Source organism: Vulpes lagopus, chromosome 1, assembly GCF_018345385.1.
Source record: "Vulpes lagopus strain Blue_001 chromosome 1, ASM1834538v1, whole genome shotgun sequence".
Taxonomy (NCBI): domain Eukaryota; kingdom Metazoa; phylum Chordata; class Mammalia; order Carnivora; family Canidae; genus Vulpes; species Vulpes lagopus.
In genome coordinates, this window is record NC_054824.1 from 71,092,105 (window position 1) to 71,106,776 (window position 14,672).

Below are 14,672 nucleotides of genomic sequence, written 5' to 3' on the forward strand. Positions count from 1 at the left end.
ATGAAATCTTGCCATTTGCAACAACATGGATGGAGCTAGATAGTATAAGAGAAACACCCAATAAACAACCTGATTAAAAGATGAGAAGACATAAATGGACATTTCCCCCAAAGAAGATATACAGATGGCCAGAAGACGCATGAAAAGATGCTCAATATCACTCATTATCAGGGAAATGCAAGTCAAAATTACAATGAGATATCACCTCACACCCATCAAGTAACTAAAATTAACAACACAAGCAACAAGCCTAGAAATATTACAATCATAATTTTTGAAAACTGAAGATAAATAACTCTTGGAGGTATCTAACGTAAAACAACAAAGGAGACATTTTCAAAACCAGGTGATTTCACACCAGAAATCATAGGAACAAGAATACAATAAAGTGAAATCATTAAAATACTGAAAGAAAAGACTGTCAACCTAGTAGTCTATATATTCAGTGAAAATAGACTTCAGCAAAAAAGACAAAATAAAAACTTTAATGCATGGAAGAAAGAAAAGTCAAGAAAAGAAGAAATTAGTTACCACATTTGTCCCATGAGAAATGCTAAAGAAACTTCTACAAGCATACAGGAAATAACAGAAGGAGCAAATGAGAAGGGAAAAACATATGAACAGAAATAAGATAAAGAGATTGTGAATCCTGAAAATTAAAAATTTCTATTTTGTTTTGAAAATGTGAAATAAGGAGTTTTCTCTTCATCCATAAACAAAAGATTTAATTAATTAATGACCTGATAAGTCTTACCCTCTTTTAATTTATTTTTATGTTGTATCAGTTATTTAAAAAAATTAATTATTTAATGCATTTATTTAGAGAAAAGGGAGGAAGTCAAAGGGAAATTTATCTCCACCAAAATAGAAAATATATTATTGAAGGAAAACCTGTCCTGGATAAAAGCAATGCTCTTGGTACTTTAGAATTTTGTAAAAGCAGAATTTGCTCCTAAAAGAACTAATATTTGATCGTCTATATATCTTTATTTATGAATCACTTCACTTATTTTATCAATATTTTTCATATGATTTACAGAGAAAATAAAAAATGGTGAGTTTCAAATCTTAAATCACTTAGAAAGTGTATCATTGCAGCAAACTCAATAAAAAGAAAATAAAAAGAATAAGACAATAAAAAGAAACGGGGTTCAGTAGCTTCACATTATAGCAAATAAAATTTTCCTCCCAGTATACCAATCTCTTACCAACTCTATTGCTACACTTGCAATTTGTTTCAATTTAATATGTAACAGATTTTTCCTGTTTTGTTTTTTTCTAAACTCTCCAAATTTTTGTCTATTTTTCTTTTTCAGGAGCAAGGAGGGAAGAAACTAAGCAAAAGACAGGTAGGCATTTCATCTTCACATAAGTACAAATCATGCAGTTTAAGCAATGTTAGCTCTTGACTGATGAGAGTAGCACTAGGCATCTTGGCATTGTGTTGAACCAAGGACTTTGTCTATTAGTAAATGAATTGTGACCTTCTGTTATTTCATTTGCAGGTCACTTCTATTGATTTGATTTCTTAATTTTATTGAGATAAAATTCAAACATTAAATAACATTAAATTAAATTAACCATTTTGACAGTTCAGTGGCATTTAGTACATTTAAAATATTTTATAATTATTACTTCCATTTAGTTCCAAAAAAAATTTCATCACCCCAGGTAAACTCCATACTCTTTAAGAAGTCACTTCTCATTCTCCTACCACTCCTAGTCTCTGGCAATCACTATCTGCTTTCTATTTCTGTGAATTTCCCTTTTCTGGTAGGATCTCATATCCATGGGATTAACAAATATGTGACATTTTGTGTCTGCCTTCTTTCACTTACATAAAATTTTTGAGGCTTGTATTCATATTGTAGTACATATCAGTACTTTATTCCTTTTTACAATTGAATAAGAAAGACTTCATTGTATGGGTGTGACACATTTTGTTTATTCATTGACCTTTGGGATTTTTCTAGCTTTTGACTTTTGTGAGTAGTGCTGCTATGAATATCTTTGCACAGGTATTTGTTCAAATACCTGTTTTCAATTTAGGGGGTATAGACCCATGAATGGAATTACTGGATCATACAATATACTATGTTTAACTTTTACACAGTATGCCAAATTATTTTCCACTGTGGTAGCACTATTTTACATTACAAACAGCAATGTATTAGAGTTCCAATTTCTCCTTTACTCACCAATACTTGTTATTTTCCAATTTTTAAATTATGGCCTTACTGGTACCTATAAAGTGGTATCTCATTGTAATCTTGATGTGCACCTCCCTAATGACAAAAGAAGTTGAGCATATTTTCATTTCCTTCTTGACCATTTGTATATCCTTGAATAAATGTCTATTCAGGTCTTCTGCTCATTTTCTTTTTATTTTATTTTATTTTTATTTTTTTAATTGGAGTTCAATTTGCCAACATATAGCATAACATCCAGTGCTCATCCCACCTAGTGCCCCCTCAGTGCCCATCACCCAGTCACCCCAACCGCCCGACCACCTCCTCTTCCACTACCCCTTGTTCATTTCCCAAGTTAGGTGTCTCTCATGTTTTGTCACCCTCACTGATATTTTCACTCATTTTCTTTCCTTTCCCTTTATTCCCTTTCACTAATTTTTATATTCCACAAATGAACGAGACCATATATGTTTGTCCTTCTCCGGCTGACTTATTTCACTCAGCATAATACCCTCCAGTTCCATCCACGTCGAAGCAAATGGTGGGTATTTGTCGTTTCTAATGGCTGAGTAATATTCCATTGTATACCACATCTTCTTTATCCATTTTCTAAAAGGAGTGTTTTTCTTTTTGTCATGAAGTTGTAAAGCTTCTTTATATATTCTTGATATTGGGCCCTTAAAACATAATTTGCAAATATTTTCTCTCATTATGCATATTATCTCTTCACTGCTTCTGTTTTGATCCATAATTTTGACTTTTATGAATTCAGTTTTATTTATTATTTTTTTAAGATTTATTTTATTTGAGAGAGAGAGTTTGTGTGTGTGCGTGCACACGTGCATGTGCACACATGAGTGGGGGAGGAGCAGAAATAGAGGTTCCTCATGCAGATTCTCCACTGCGTGAGGAGACTGATTAGGGGCTAGATCCCACAGCCTTGAGGTCATGACCTGAGCCGAAATCAAGAGTCAGATGCTTAACTGACTGAGCCACCCAGGTTCTCCACTGTACCTCTATTTTTTAAAAAAGAGTTTTATTGTTTTATGCTCTCAAATTTTGGTCTTTGATCCATTTTAAGTAAATACTATAAATACAGCAGAACATAAAATAATGAATAAGGCCTGTGTATATAATTTAATAGTTGAAGGGTTTGGCTGACCATTTTCTTTTTCTTTTCTTTTTTTTTTTTTTGGCTGACCATTTTCAAAGCACTCTAAATGTCCTATCCTAATAGGAAAATGAACCATAATGTTAAATTGCTAATTAGATTGTTAAATAAAGTGGCTGAAATAAGAAAAAAAAGGTATGTCTTATACTATTCTTTAACTTTTTGAAGGTCTGCCAAACTCTTCACATAATATTGCTGTGTATTTCATAGTATTGCATGGCACTACATAGTTACAGGGAGACTGTTGCTTTACCCTAATGCTTTTTTTTTTCTCTTTTACTGAAAATATATTTTCCTAGTAATAGAATACTCACTTTGAATAAAATTCCACTCTGAAATAAGGACTGTGGGAAACTCAGCAAGTAATGTAGCCTTGCTCTAATCTCAGTTTATTCTTCTGCCTAAGCATCATAACTTCCGAAGTACTTCTGGTAACCAAATGTGATGCTGCTTATGGAGCATGTATCACAGTGCTTAGTGCAGAGAAAGCGCTTAATGAATGTCAGTGGGAATGCTGGGGATGGTGGTGACAATGACAATGGTAATGATTATGATAATGATGGTAATGGCAATGGTGATGATTATGACAATGATATCATGCCTAAAGAAGACTTTAGGAAATTATTTTGAAGGGTTCAGTCACAAGAAATTTAATTAAATTTAAAACTATTTTACTGCTTTACTATTTGACATAAATTTGTTCTGTTTATTTAAGAGTCTATTTTATGGTTTGTCTCTCTCTTTTTTCACCTATTTCATTCTTTTAAATTCCATATATGAGTGAAATCATATGGTATTTATCTTTCTCTGACTGACTTATTTCGCTTAGCATAGTACACTCCAGCTCCATCCATGTTGTTGCAAAATGGCAACATTCTTATGGCTAAATAATATTCCATTATATATATTTATATATCATACATATATATTCCATTACATATATTATATTATATATTTTATATATATATATATAAAATGCACACCACAATTTCTTTTTTTAAAAGATTTTATTTATTCATGAGAGACACAGAGAGAGAGAGAGGCGCAGAGACACAGAGGGAGAAGCAGGCCACTTTCAGGGAGCCTGATGCACACCACAATTTCTTTATCCATTCAACAATCAATGGATATATGGGCTCTTTCCATAATTTGGCTATTGTAAATAATGCTGCTATAAACATCAGGATGCATGTGCTCCTCTGAACCAATATTTTTCTATACTTTGGGTAAATACCCGGCAGGCAATTGCTGGATCATAGGGTAGTTCTATTTTTAACTTTTTGAGGAAATTCCATACTGTTTTCCAGAGTGACTGCACCAGTTTCCACTTTTGAAGCCTTATGAACAATTCTACTAGGAATATTCACATACACATCTTTGAGTGAAAATGTATTTTATTTCTCTTGGCTATACACTTAGGAATGGGAATTCTAAATCATAAGATAAATTTATGTTTAACATTTAATAAAATCATCAAACTGTTTACCAAAATACCATTTTACATTTGGGCAGCAATGCATGACACCATTTGTTATTATCTATAATCCTTATTATGTTGAATATTTTATCATGTGGTTTATAACCATTTTGTATTCCTTCCTTTGATGAAATATCTATTATTTTGCCTTTAAAATTTTTTTATTTAAAAAAAAGATTTTATTTGAGAAAGACAGCAAGCTAGAGAGAGAATGCACATGCCAGGGGCAGGGTCAGAGGGAGAAGGAGAAGCAGACTCCCCACTGAGCAAGGATTTCCCCATGGGGGGCTCTATCCCAGGATGCTGGGAACATGACCTAAGCTGAAGGCAGATGCTTAAACAACTAAGCCACCTAGGCATCTCTATTTTGTCATTTTTCAATTGGAATGTTTGTCATCCTATTTTTTACTTTTAAGAAATCTTACATATTTGGATACAAATCTTTTATCAGATAAATCATTTGAACAAATTTTCTTCTAGTCTGTGTATTGTTCTTTCACTTTCTTATCAGTGTGTTTTGAAACATAGTGGTTTTTATTTTGATGAAGTCCAATTTAGCAGTTTATTTTATCACAAGCTTTTGGCTTGCTATCTCAGAAGTCCTTGCATAATTCAAAGTTTCAAATATTTTTCTCCAATTTTTACTTACTGGAGGTTTTATAGTTTTAGCTCTTGCCTTTAGGTCTATGACACATTTTGAGTTCAAATTTTGTGTGGGGTGAGGGAAAGATCCCAAGACATCTTTTTGCATGTGGATATCTGATGTGCCAGCACTGACTCTTGAAAAGACTATTCCTTTCCCCCATTGAATTGCCTTGGCATCTTTTGAAAAAAATCAATTGATCATGAGTTTATTTCTGGTTTCAAAATTTTATTCCACTGATCTATTTGTCTGTCTTCATGCCGAATAAAAACAATAAATTCATGTAGAATAAGATAATAAATAATTAAAATAAATAAAAATAAATTCATGTAGAATATAAACAATAAATAAATCACTGAAATGAAAAACATCACTTCATAATTTTATACTCCATGAAAAAAATCTTTTAAGAATGCAGATAAAATAAAGGAAAACTAGGAGACTTCATCACTAAGAAATCTATTCTAAAAATATGACAAAGAAAGCTGTTCTGAAAGGAACACAATAGGAAACAATAAATAAAGGAAATAAAGGAAAACAATAGCATAGGGAAAACTAGGAACATCAGAAATTAATAGAAGCAACAAAAATAATAAATGTGTAGGTAAATGTGAAATATTTTCTGTTTAATATTTAAACTTAAAAATATGAATGACTATTGAATATAATAATTTTAACAGTGTGTGGTTCTCAGATATGTGAAATAATACACCCGAAAACTATGACATAAGAAAAGGAAAGTAATAATGCACGTATGAATTTAAGATGTCTACATTTTACTTGAAATGGTGGAATATTCATTCTAAGTGGAATAAGAAAGTTTAGGTATGAACTTTTTAAATTCCTAGAGCAAATGTAAACAAATAGAATGTAAAGATATATTGCCAAAATACAATAATTAAGTTAAAATAGAATACTAAAAAGTGCTAGAATAACTCACAAGAAGACAAGAATGAGGGACCAGAGAAAAAAGTACAGGGACAAACATTAACCAGATGTGATACAGCGGTTCAAATCTATCTTAACAGCGGTTAAGATAGATATCTTAATTCTAAATGAACTAAATATGTCAATCAAAATGCCAGAGATCATCATATTGGACTTTTTGAAAGGCCCAATTACACACTATTAGAAACCCACATTGAAAACAAATATTGGTTAAAATAAATAAAAAATATAAATAATGAATAAATAGGATAGAAAAATATGTACAATACTAACATATGCTGGAGAAGACATATTAATAAGAAAAATAGAACACAAAATATAAGGGATACAATTAGACATTAAATAATTATAAAGGGGGCCTAGGTGGCTCAGGTTATGATGCTAAGGTCTTGAGATCGAGCCTCAGGTCAGGTTTCCTGCTCAGCGAGAAGTCTGCTTCTCTCTCTTCCCTCTGCCCCTTCCCCGGTTCTCTCTCTCTCTCTCTCTCTCTCTCTCTCTCTCTCTCTGTCTCTCAAATAAATAAATAAAATCTTTAAAAACAAAAACAAACAAAAAACCTCAGTAAATTCATTGAGATCATTAATACTCCTAAATTAACAGAAAATATTAACTTTGTAGCAAAACGTCAAATACATGAAGTGAAAACTGATAGAATACTATTTGAAGGGCACCTGGGTAGTTGGGCGTTGGCCTTTGACTCAGGTCATGATCTCAGGTCCTGAGATTGAGCCCAAATTGGGCTCCCTACAGGGAGCCTTCTTCTCCCTCTGCCTATGTCTCTGCCTCTCTCTGTGTCTCTCATGAAAAAATAAATAAAATCTTTAAAATACTAATAATATTTGAAGATATCAACATTCCTCTTTCAGTAGACAGGAAACAATAGGATTTAGAATAACTAAATAACAATCTCAATCAATTTGACATTGATAAAACACTCTACAAATGATTGTAGAACTGTTTTCAATTGCACATAGAACATAAACTAAAAACAAAATCCAGGTGACAGACATATTTTAAGATGTCTGAAGTAATAGAAATCATACAGATTGTGTTCTATGATCATAAATTAATTATATATCAGTAACAGAAATATAAACAAATTATACCCTACCCCCCAGGATTTGGATATTAACACACTGCTAAACAGAATATGAATCAAGGAGGAAATAATCAAGAAATAAAAAATATTTTGGATAAAAATGAAAACGCATCATATCATTATTTATGAGTGTCATTAAAACAGTACTTAGAGAAGAATTTATTATATTCTTATATTCAAAAAGTCTCAAATTAGTTTATTTATTTATTTATGTCTCAAATTAGTTATCTAAAGCTCCACATTAAAATTCTTTAAATGAACAAAATAAACTCAAAGCAATTAAAAGGAAATAAACAATAAAGATAATATCAGAAATGAATTCTATTGAAAGCTGAAAAATAGAAAAAATTAATAGCTAAGTTTGTACTTTGATAAAATAATGAAATTGATCAACCCCTTGCCAGACTGGCAAGTAAAACATATACATGTATGTATGAGAAGGCAAAAATTACCAAGATTAAGATGAAAGAAGGCAATGACTAAAGACTTAGAGACATTAAAAAATAGACAATATTGTGATCAAGTTCAAGCCTATAAATTCAACAAATTATAAGAAATAGGCAATTTCCTTGAGAAATGCCAATGGCAAAAATTATTACAGAATAAATAGATAATCTAAATTGTCCTATGTCTACTGAATAAATCGAATTTGTAATTTAAAATTTTTCAACAGAGAAAAATCCAAGCCTAGCTGGTTTCAATGGGAATTCTACTAAACATCTGAAGCAATAACATCAGTTTACAAACCACTACCAGAATATAAAAGAGGTAGAAAAATATTTTATCTCGCTTTATAAAATCAACATTATCATGATACAAAAAATCAGATAAAAATTCTAAAAGAAAAGTACATGTCAATATTTCCAAGAACATAGAAAAAATTTCTCAAAATATATTAGCAAGTAAATACAGCAACATATGCAAAAGATAATATAGTGTAATTAAATCAAGTTTATTCCAGGAATGCAAAACTGGTCCAAGATAAAAAAAAGTGATGAATATAAATTACCATATCATGATCTAAAAAAGAAAAATAATGTGATCACTACAATAAAGACATAAAACATATTCAATAAAAATTCAATATCCATACTTCTATTCTTGTTGAAAACTATCAACAAACTAGAAATATAAGTGAAAGTCTTTAACCTGATAAAGGGCATCTACAAACAAAAAAACTACAGTTAACATCACAATGAATGAAGACTGAATGCTTTTCCTGCAAAACTGGATGAGACATAGATGTCTGCTCTTATCACTCTCATCTAAACATCATAGTTGGTAGAGATTCTAGCCAGATCAATATGGCAAGAAACAGAAATTAAACTATGCATATTGGAAAAGAATAAAGAAGACATTCTCTATTTCTGGGTGATATGATTGTCTACATACGGGGATACAAGAAATCAGATTCTAGAAAGAATAAGTAAGTTTAGTAACAGAAAATTAGTCCCATAAAAATAAATTAAATCAAAAAGGAAAGAAAATGACTAAACAAAGATTGGGACCTGGTAGATCAAAATCTAAATGTGGAAAAGGGACTTGAAAGTATGTGGGAAGTAAAGTGGCTACCCAGGAGAACTATACCCTCTGAAAAATGCAAATACAAAGGCAGAAATGCAAAAATAATAAAGAAATTGCACAAAGGTTCACTGAAATCAGAAAGGACATTTTAAAAGAATAAAGAATAAAGATAATAGAATAAAGATAATAAATTTTGTAAAGAATATTGAATAAAACAAAAAAAACAGAATTTTAAAAGGTTTTTCTTTTAAGTAAAAAGGATCAGAAACAAGTAGTAGAAATGCCAGAAAAAAAGATTGAACATTCCATATTACTGATTCAAAATCTTGAAAATCAAGAAGAATGAAGAAAATTAAAAAAAAAAGAAAATCAAAATAGTGAACCAGTAATCATATTTAAAAGCAAAATTCATGGGATGTCCAGGTGGGCTCAGTGGTTGAGCATCTATCTGCCTTTGGCTCAGGACATAATCCCGAGTCCTGGCATCAAGTCCCACATTGGGTTCCCTGTGGAGAGCCTGCTTCTCCCTCTGCCTATGTCTCTGCTTCTCTCTCTGTGTTTTTCATGAAAAAATAAATAAAATGTTTTTATTTTTATTTTTTAATAAATTAATTTTTTATTGGTGTTCAATTTACCAACATACAGAATAACACCCAGTGCTCATCCTGTCCAGTGCCCCCCTCAGTACCCGACACCCATTCACCCCCACCCCCCGCCCTCCTCCCCTTCCACCACCCCTAGTTCATTTCCCAGAGTTAGGAGTCTTTATGTTCTGTTTCCCTTTCTGATATTTCCCACACATTTCTTCTCCCTTCCCTTATATTCCCTTTCACTATTATTTATATTCCCCAAATGAATGAGAACATACACTGTTTGTCCTTCTCCGATTGACTTACTTCACTCAGCATAATACCCTCCAGTTCCATCCACGTCGAAGCAAATGGTGGGTATTTGTCGTTTCTAATTGCTGAGTAATATTCCATTGTATACATAGACCACATCTTCTTTATCCATCATCTTTCGATGGACACCGAGGCTCCTTCCACAGTTTGGCTATTGTGGACACTGCTGCTAGAAACATCGAGGTGCAGGTGTCCCAGCATTTCATTGCATCTGTATCTTTGGGGTAAATCCCCAGCAGTGCAATTGCTGGGTCGTAGGGCAGGTCTATTTTTAACTCTTTGAGGAACCTCCACACAGTTTTCCAGAGTGGCTGCACCAGTTCACATTCCCACCAACAGTGCAAGAGGGTTCCCCTTTCTCCGCATCCTCTCCAACATTTGTGGATTCCTGCCTTGTTAATTTTCCCCATTCTCACTGGTGTGAGGTGGGATCTCATTGTAGTTTTGATTTGTATTTCCCTGATGGCAAGTGATGCAGATCATTCTCTCATGTGCATGTTGGCCATGTCCATGTCTTCCTCTGTGAGATTTCTCTTCATGTCTTTTGCCCATTTCATGATTGGATTGTTTGTTTCTTTGGTGTTGAGTTTAATAAGTTCTTTATAGATTTTGGAAACTAGCCCTTTATCCGATATGTCATTTGCAAATATCTTCTCCCATTCTGTAGGTTTTCTTTTAGTTTTGTTGACTGTATCCTTTGCTGCGCAAAAGCTTCTTATCTTGATGAAGTCCCAATAGCTCATTTTTGCTTTTGTTTCTTTTGCCTTCGTGGATGTATCTTGCAAGAAGTTACTGTGGCCAAGTTCAAAAAGGGTGTTGCCTGTGTTCTCCTCTAGGATTTTGATGGACTCTTGTCTCACATTTAGATCTTTCATCCATTTTGAGTTTATCTTTGTGTATGGTGAAAGAGAGTGGTCCAGTTTCATTCTTCTACATGTGGATGTCCAATTTTCCCAGCACCATCTATTGAAGAGACTGTCTTTCTTCCAATGGATAGTCTTTCCTCCTTTATCGAATATTAGTTGACCATAAAGTTGAGGGTCCACTTCTGGGTTCTCTATTCTGTTCCATTGATCTATGTGTCTGTTTTTGTGCCAGTACCACACTGTCTTGTTGACCACAGCTTTGTAGTACAACCTGAAATCTGGCATTGTGATGCCCCCAGATATGGTTTTCTTTTTAAAATTCCCCTGACTATTCAGGGTCTTTTCTGATTCCACACAAATATTAAAATAATTTGTTCTAACTCTCTGAAGAAAGTCCATGGTATTTTGATAGAGATTGCATTAAATGTGTACATTGCCCTGGGTAACATTGACATTTTCACAATATTAATTCTGTCAATCCATGAGCATGGAATATTTTTCCATCTCTTTGTGTCTTCCTCAATTTCTTTCAGAAGTGTTCTATAGTTTTTAGGGTATATATCTTTACCTCTTTGGTTAGGTTTATTCCTAGGTATCTTATGCTTTTGGGTGCAATTGTAAATGGGATTGACTCCTTAATTTCTCTTTCTTCAGTCTCATTGTTAGTGTATAGAAATGCCATTGATTTCTGGGCACTGATTTTGTATCCTTCCACGCTACCAAATTGCTGTATGAGTTCTAGCAATCTTGGGGTGGAGGCGTTTGGGTTTTTTATGTAGAGTATCATGTCATCGGTGAAGAGGGAGAGTTTGACTTCTTCTTTGCCAATTTGAATGCCTTTAATGTCTTTTTGTTGTCTGATTGCTGAGGCTCGGACTTCCAATACTATGTTGAATACCAGTGGTGAGAGTGGACATTCCTGTCTTGTTCCTGATCTTAGGGGAAAGGCTCCCAGTGCTTCCCCATTGAATTATTTCTTTTTTTTAAATTTATTTTTTATTTATGATAGTCACACACAGAGAGAGAGAGAGGCAGAGACACAAGCAGAGGGAGAAGCAGGCTCCATGCACTGGGAGCCCGTCGTGGGATTTGATCCCGGGTCTCCAGGATCGCGCCCTGGGCCAAAGGCAGGCGCTAAACCGCTGGGCCACCCAGGGATCCCGTGCTTCCCTATTGAGAATGATATTTGCTGTGGGCTTTTCGTAGATGGCTTTTAAGATGTTGAGGAATGTTCTCTCTATCCCTACACTCTGAAGAGTTTTGATCAGGAATGGATGCTGTATTTTGTCACATGCTTTCTCTGCATCTAATGAGAGGATCTTACGGTTCTTGGTTTTTCTCTTGCTCATATGATGAATCACAATGATTGTTTAACGAGTGTTGAACCAGCCTTGTGTCCCGGGGAAAATCCTACTTGGACATGGTGAATAATTTTCTTAATGTACTATTGGATCCTATTGGCTAGTATCTTGTTGAGAATTTTTGCATCCATGTTCATCAGGGATATTGGTCTGTAATTCTCCTTTTTGGTGGGGTCTTTGTCTGGTTTCGGAATTAAGGTGATGCTGGCCTCATAGAATGAATTTGGAAGGACTCCATCTCTTTCTATCTTTCCAAACAGCTTTAGTAGAATAGGTATGGGTTCTTCTTTAAACATTTGATAGAACTCCCCTGGGAAGCCATCTGGCCCTGGACTTTTGTGTCTTGGGAGGTTTTTGATGACTGCTTCAATTTCCTCCCTGGTTATTGGCCTGTTCAGGTTTTCTATTCTTCCTGTTCCAGTTTTGGTAGTTTGAGGCTTTCCAGGAATGCATCCATTTCTTCTAGATTGCCTAATTTATTGGCATAGAGCTGTTCATAATATGTTTTTAAAATCGTTTGTATTTCCTTGGTGTTGGTAGTGATCTCTCCTTTCTCATTCATGATTTTATTAATTTGAGTCTTCTCTCTCTTCTTTTTAATAAGGCTGGCTAATGGTTTATCTATCTTATTAATTCTTTCAAAGAACCAACTCCTGGTTCTGTTGATCTGTTCCACAGTTCTTCTGGTCTCGATTTCATTTAGTTCTGCTCGAATCTTTATTAACTCTCTTCTTCTGCTGGGCGTAGGGTCCATCTGCTGTTTTTTCTCTAGCTCCTTTATGTGTAAGGTTAGCTTTTGTATTTGAGTTCTTTCCAGTTTTTGAATGGATGCTTGTATTGCAATGTATTTCCCCCTCAGGACTGCTTTTGCTGCATCCCAAAGATTTTGAATGGTTGTATCTTCATTCTCATTAGTTTCCATGAATCTTTTTAATTCTTCCTTAATTTCCTGGTTGACCCTTTCATCTTTTAGCAGGATGGTCCTTAACTTCCACGTGTTTGAGGTCCTTCCACACTTCTTGTGGTGATTTAGTTCTAATTTCAAGGCATTATGGTCTGAGAATATGCAGGGGACGATCCCAATCTTTTGGTATCGGTTCAGACCCGATTTGTGACCCAGTATGTGGTCTATTCTGGAGAAAGTTCCGTGTGCACTTGAGAAGAATGTGTATTCAGTTGAGTTTGAATGTAAAGTTCTGTAGATATCTGTGAAATCCATCTGGTCCAGTGTATCATTTAAAGCTCTTGTTCTTTGGAGATGTTGTGCTTAGAAGATCTATCGAGTATAGAAAGAGCTAGATTGAAGTCACCAAGTATAAGTGTATTATTATCAAAGTATTTCTTCAGTTTGGTTTTTAATTGGTTTAAATATTTGGCAGCTCCCACATTCGGGGCATATATATTGAGGATTGTTAAGTCCTCTTGTTGGGTAGATCCTTTAAGTATGAGATAGTGTCCCTCTTCATCTCTCACTACAGTCTTCGGGGTAAATTTTAGTTTATCTGATATAAGGATGGATACCCCTGCTTTCTTTTGAGGACCATTTGAATGGTAAATGGTTCTCCAACTTTTTATTTTCAGGTTGTAGGTGTCCTTCTGTCTAAAATGAGTCTCTTGTAGACAGCAAATAGATGGGTCCTGCTTTGATCCAGTCTGAAACCCTGCGCCTTCTGATGGAGTCATTAAGCCCGTTCACATTCAGAGTTACTATTGACAGATATGAGTTTAGTGTCATCATGATATCTATTCAGTCCTTGTTTTTGTGGATTGTTCCACTGAACTTCTTCTTAAAGGGGAATTTTAAGAGTCCCCCTTAAAATTTCTTGCAAAACTCTTTGGCGGTCACATATTCTTTCAGTTCCTGCCTGTTCTGGAAGCTCTTATCTCTTTGAATGAGAGCCTTGCTGGATAAAGTATTCTTGGTTGCATGTTCTTCTCATTTAGGACCCTGAAATATATCCTGCCAGCCCTTTCTGGCCTGCCAGGTCTCTGTGGAGAGGTCTGCTGTTACCCTAATACTCCTCCCCATAAAAGTCAAGGATTTCTTGTCTCTTGCTGCTTTAAGGATCTTCTCTTTATCTTTGGAATTTGCAAGCTTCACTATTAAATGTCGAGGTGTTGAACGGTTTTTATTGATTTTAGGGGGGGATCTCTCTATTTCCTGGATCTGAAGCCTGTTTCCCTTCCCAGATTAGGAAAGTTTTCAGCTAGGATTTTCAAATACATATTCTGGCCCTCTGGCCCTTTTGGCGCCCTCAGGAACCCCAATTAAACGTAGGTTTTTCTTCCTCAGGCTGTCGTTTATTTCCCTTAATCTGTCTTCATGGTCTTTTAATTGTCTGTCTCTTTTTCCCTCAGTTTCCCTCTTTGCCATCAACTTGTCTTCTATGTCAGTCACTCGTTCTTCCACCTCATTAACCCTCGTCGTTAGGACCTCTAGTTTGGATCACATCTCATTCAATTGATTTTTAATTTCTGCCTGATTGGATCTA

General features: G+C 34.3%; 1 protein-coding gene across 11 annotated transcripts in view; it reads left to right on the forward strand.

Annotated features, from left to right (window-relative positions):
• Positions 1-14,672, forward strand: part of LOC121472083 (butyrophilin subfamily 1 member A1-like) — a 78,428-nt gene that overhangs the window by 17,160 nt on the left and 46,596 nt on the right. For all 11 annotated transcript variants that reach the window (XR_005982777.1, XM_041723121.1, XM_041723148.1 and 8 more), the window contains one exon: positions 1,317-1,349. Coding sequence is in view for 10 of the 11 variants with exons in the window: in XM_041723121.1 (XP_041579055.1) it covers positions 1,317-1,349 (33 nt within the window). In the remaining variant the exon portion in view is untranslated. The remainder of the gene's footprint in view (positions 1-1,316; positions 1,350-14,672) is intronic.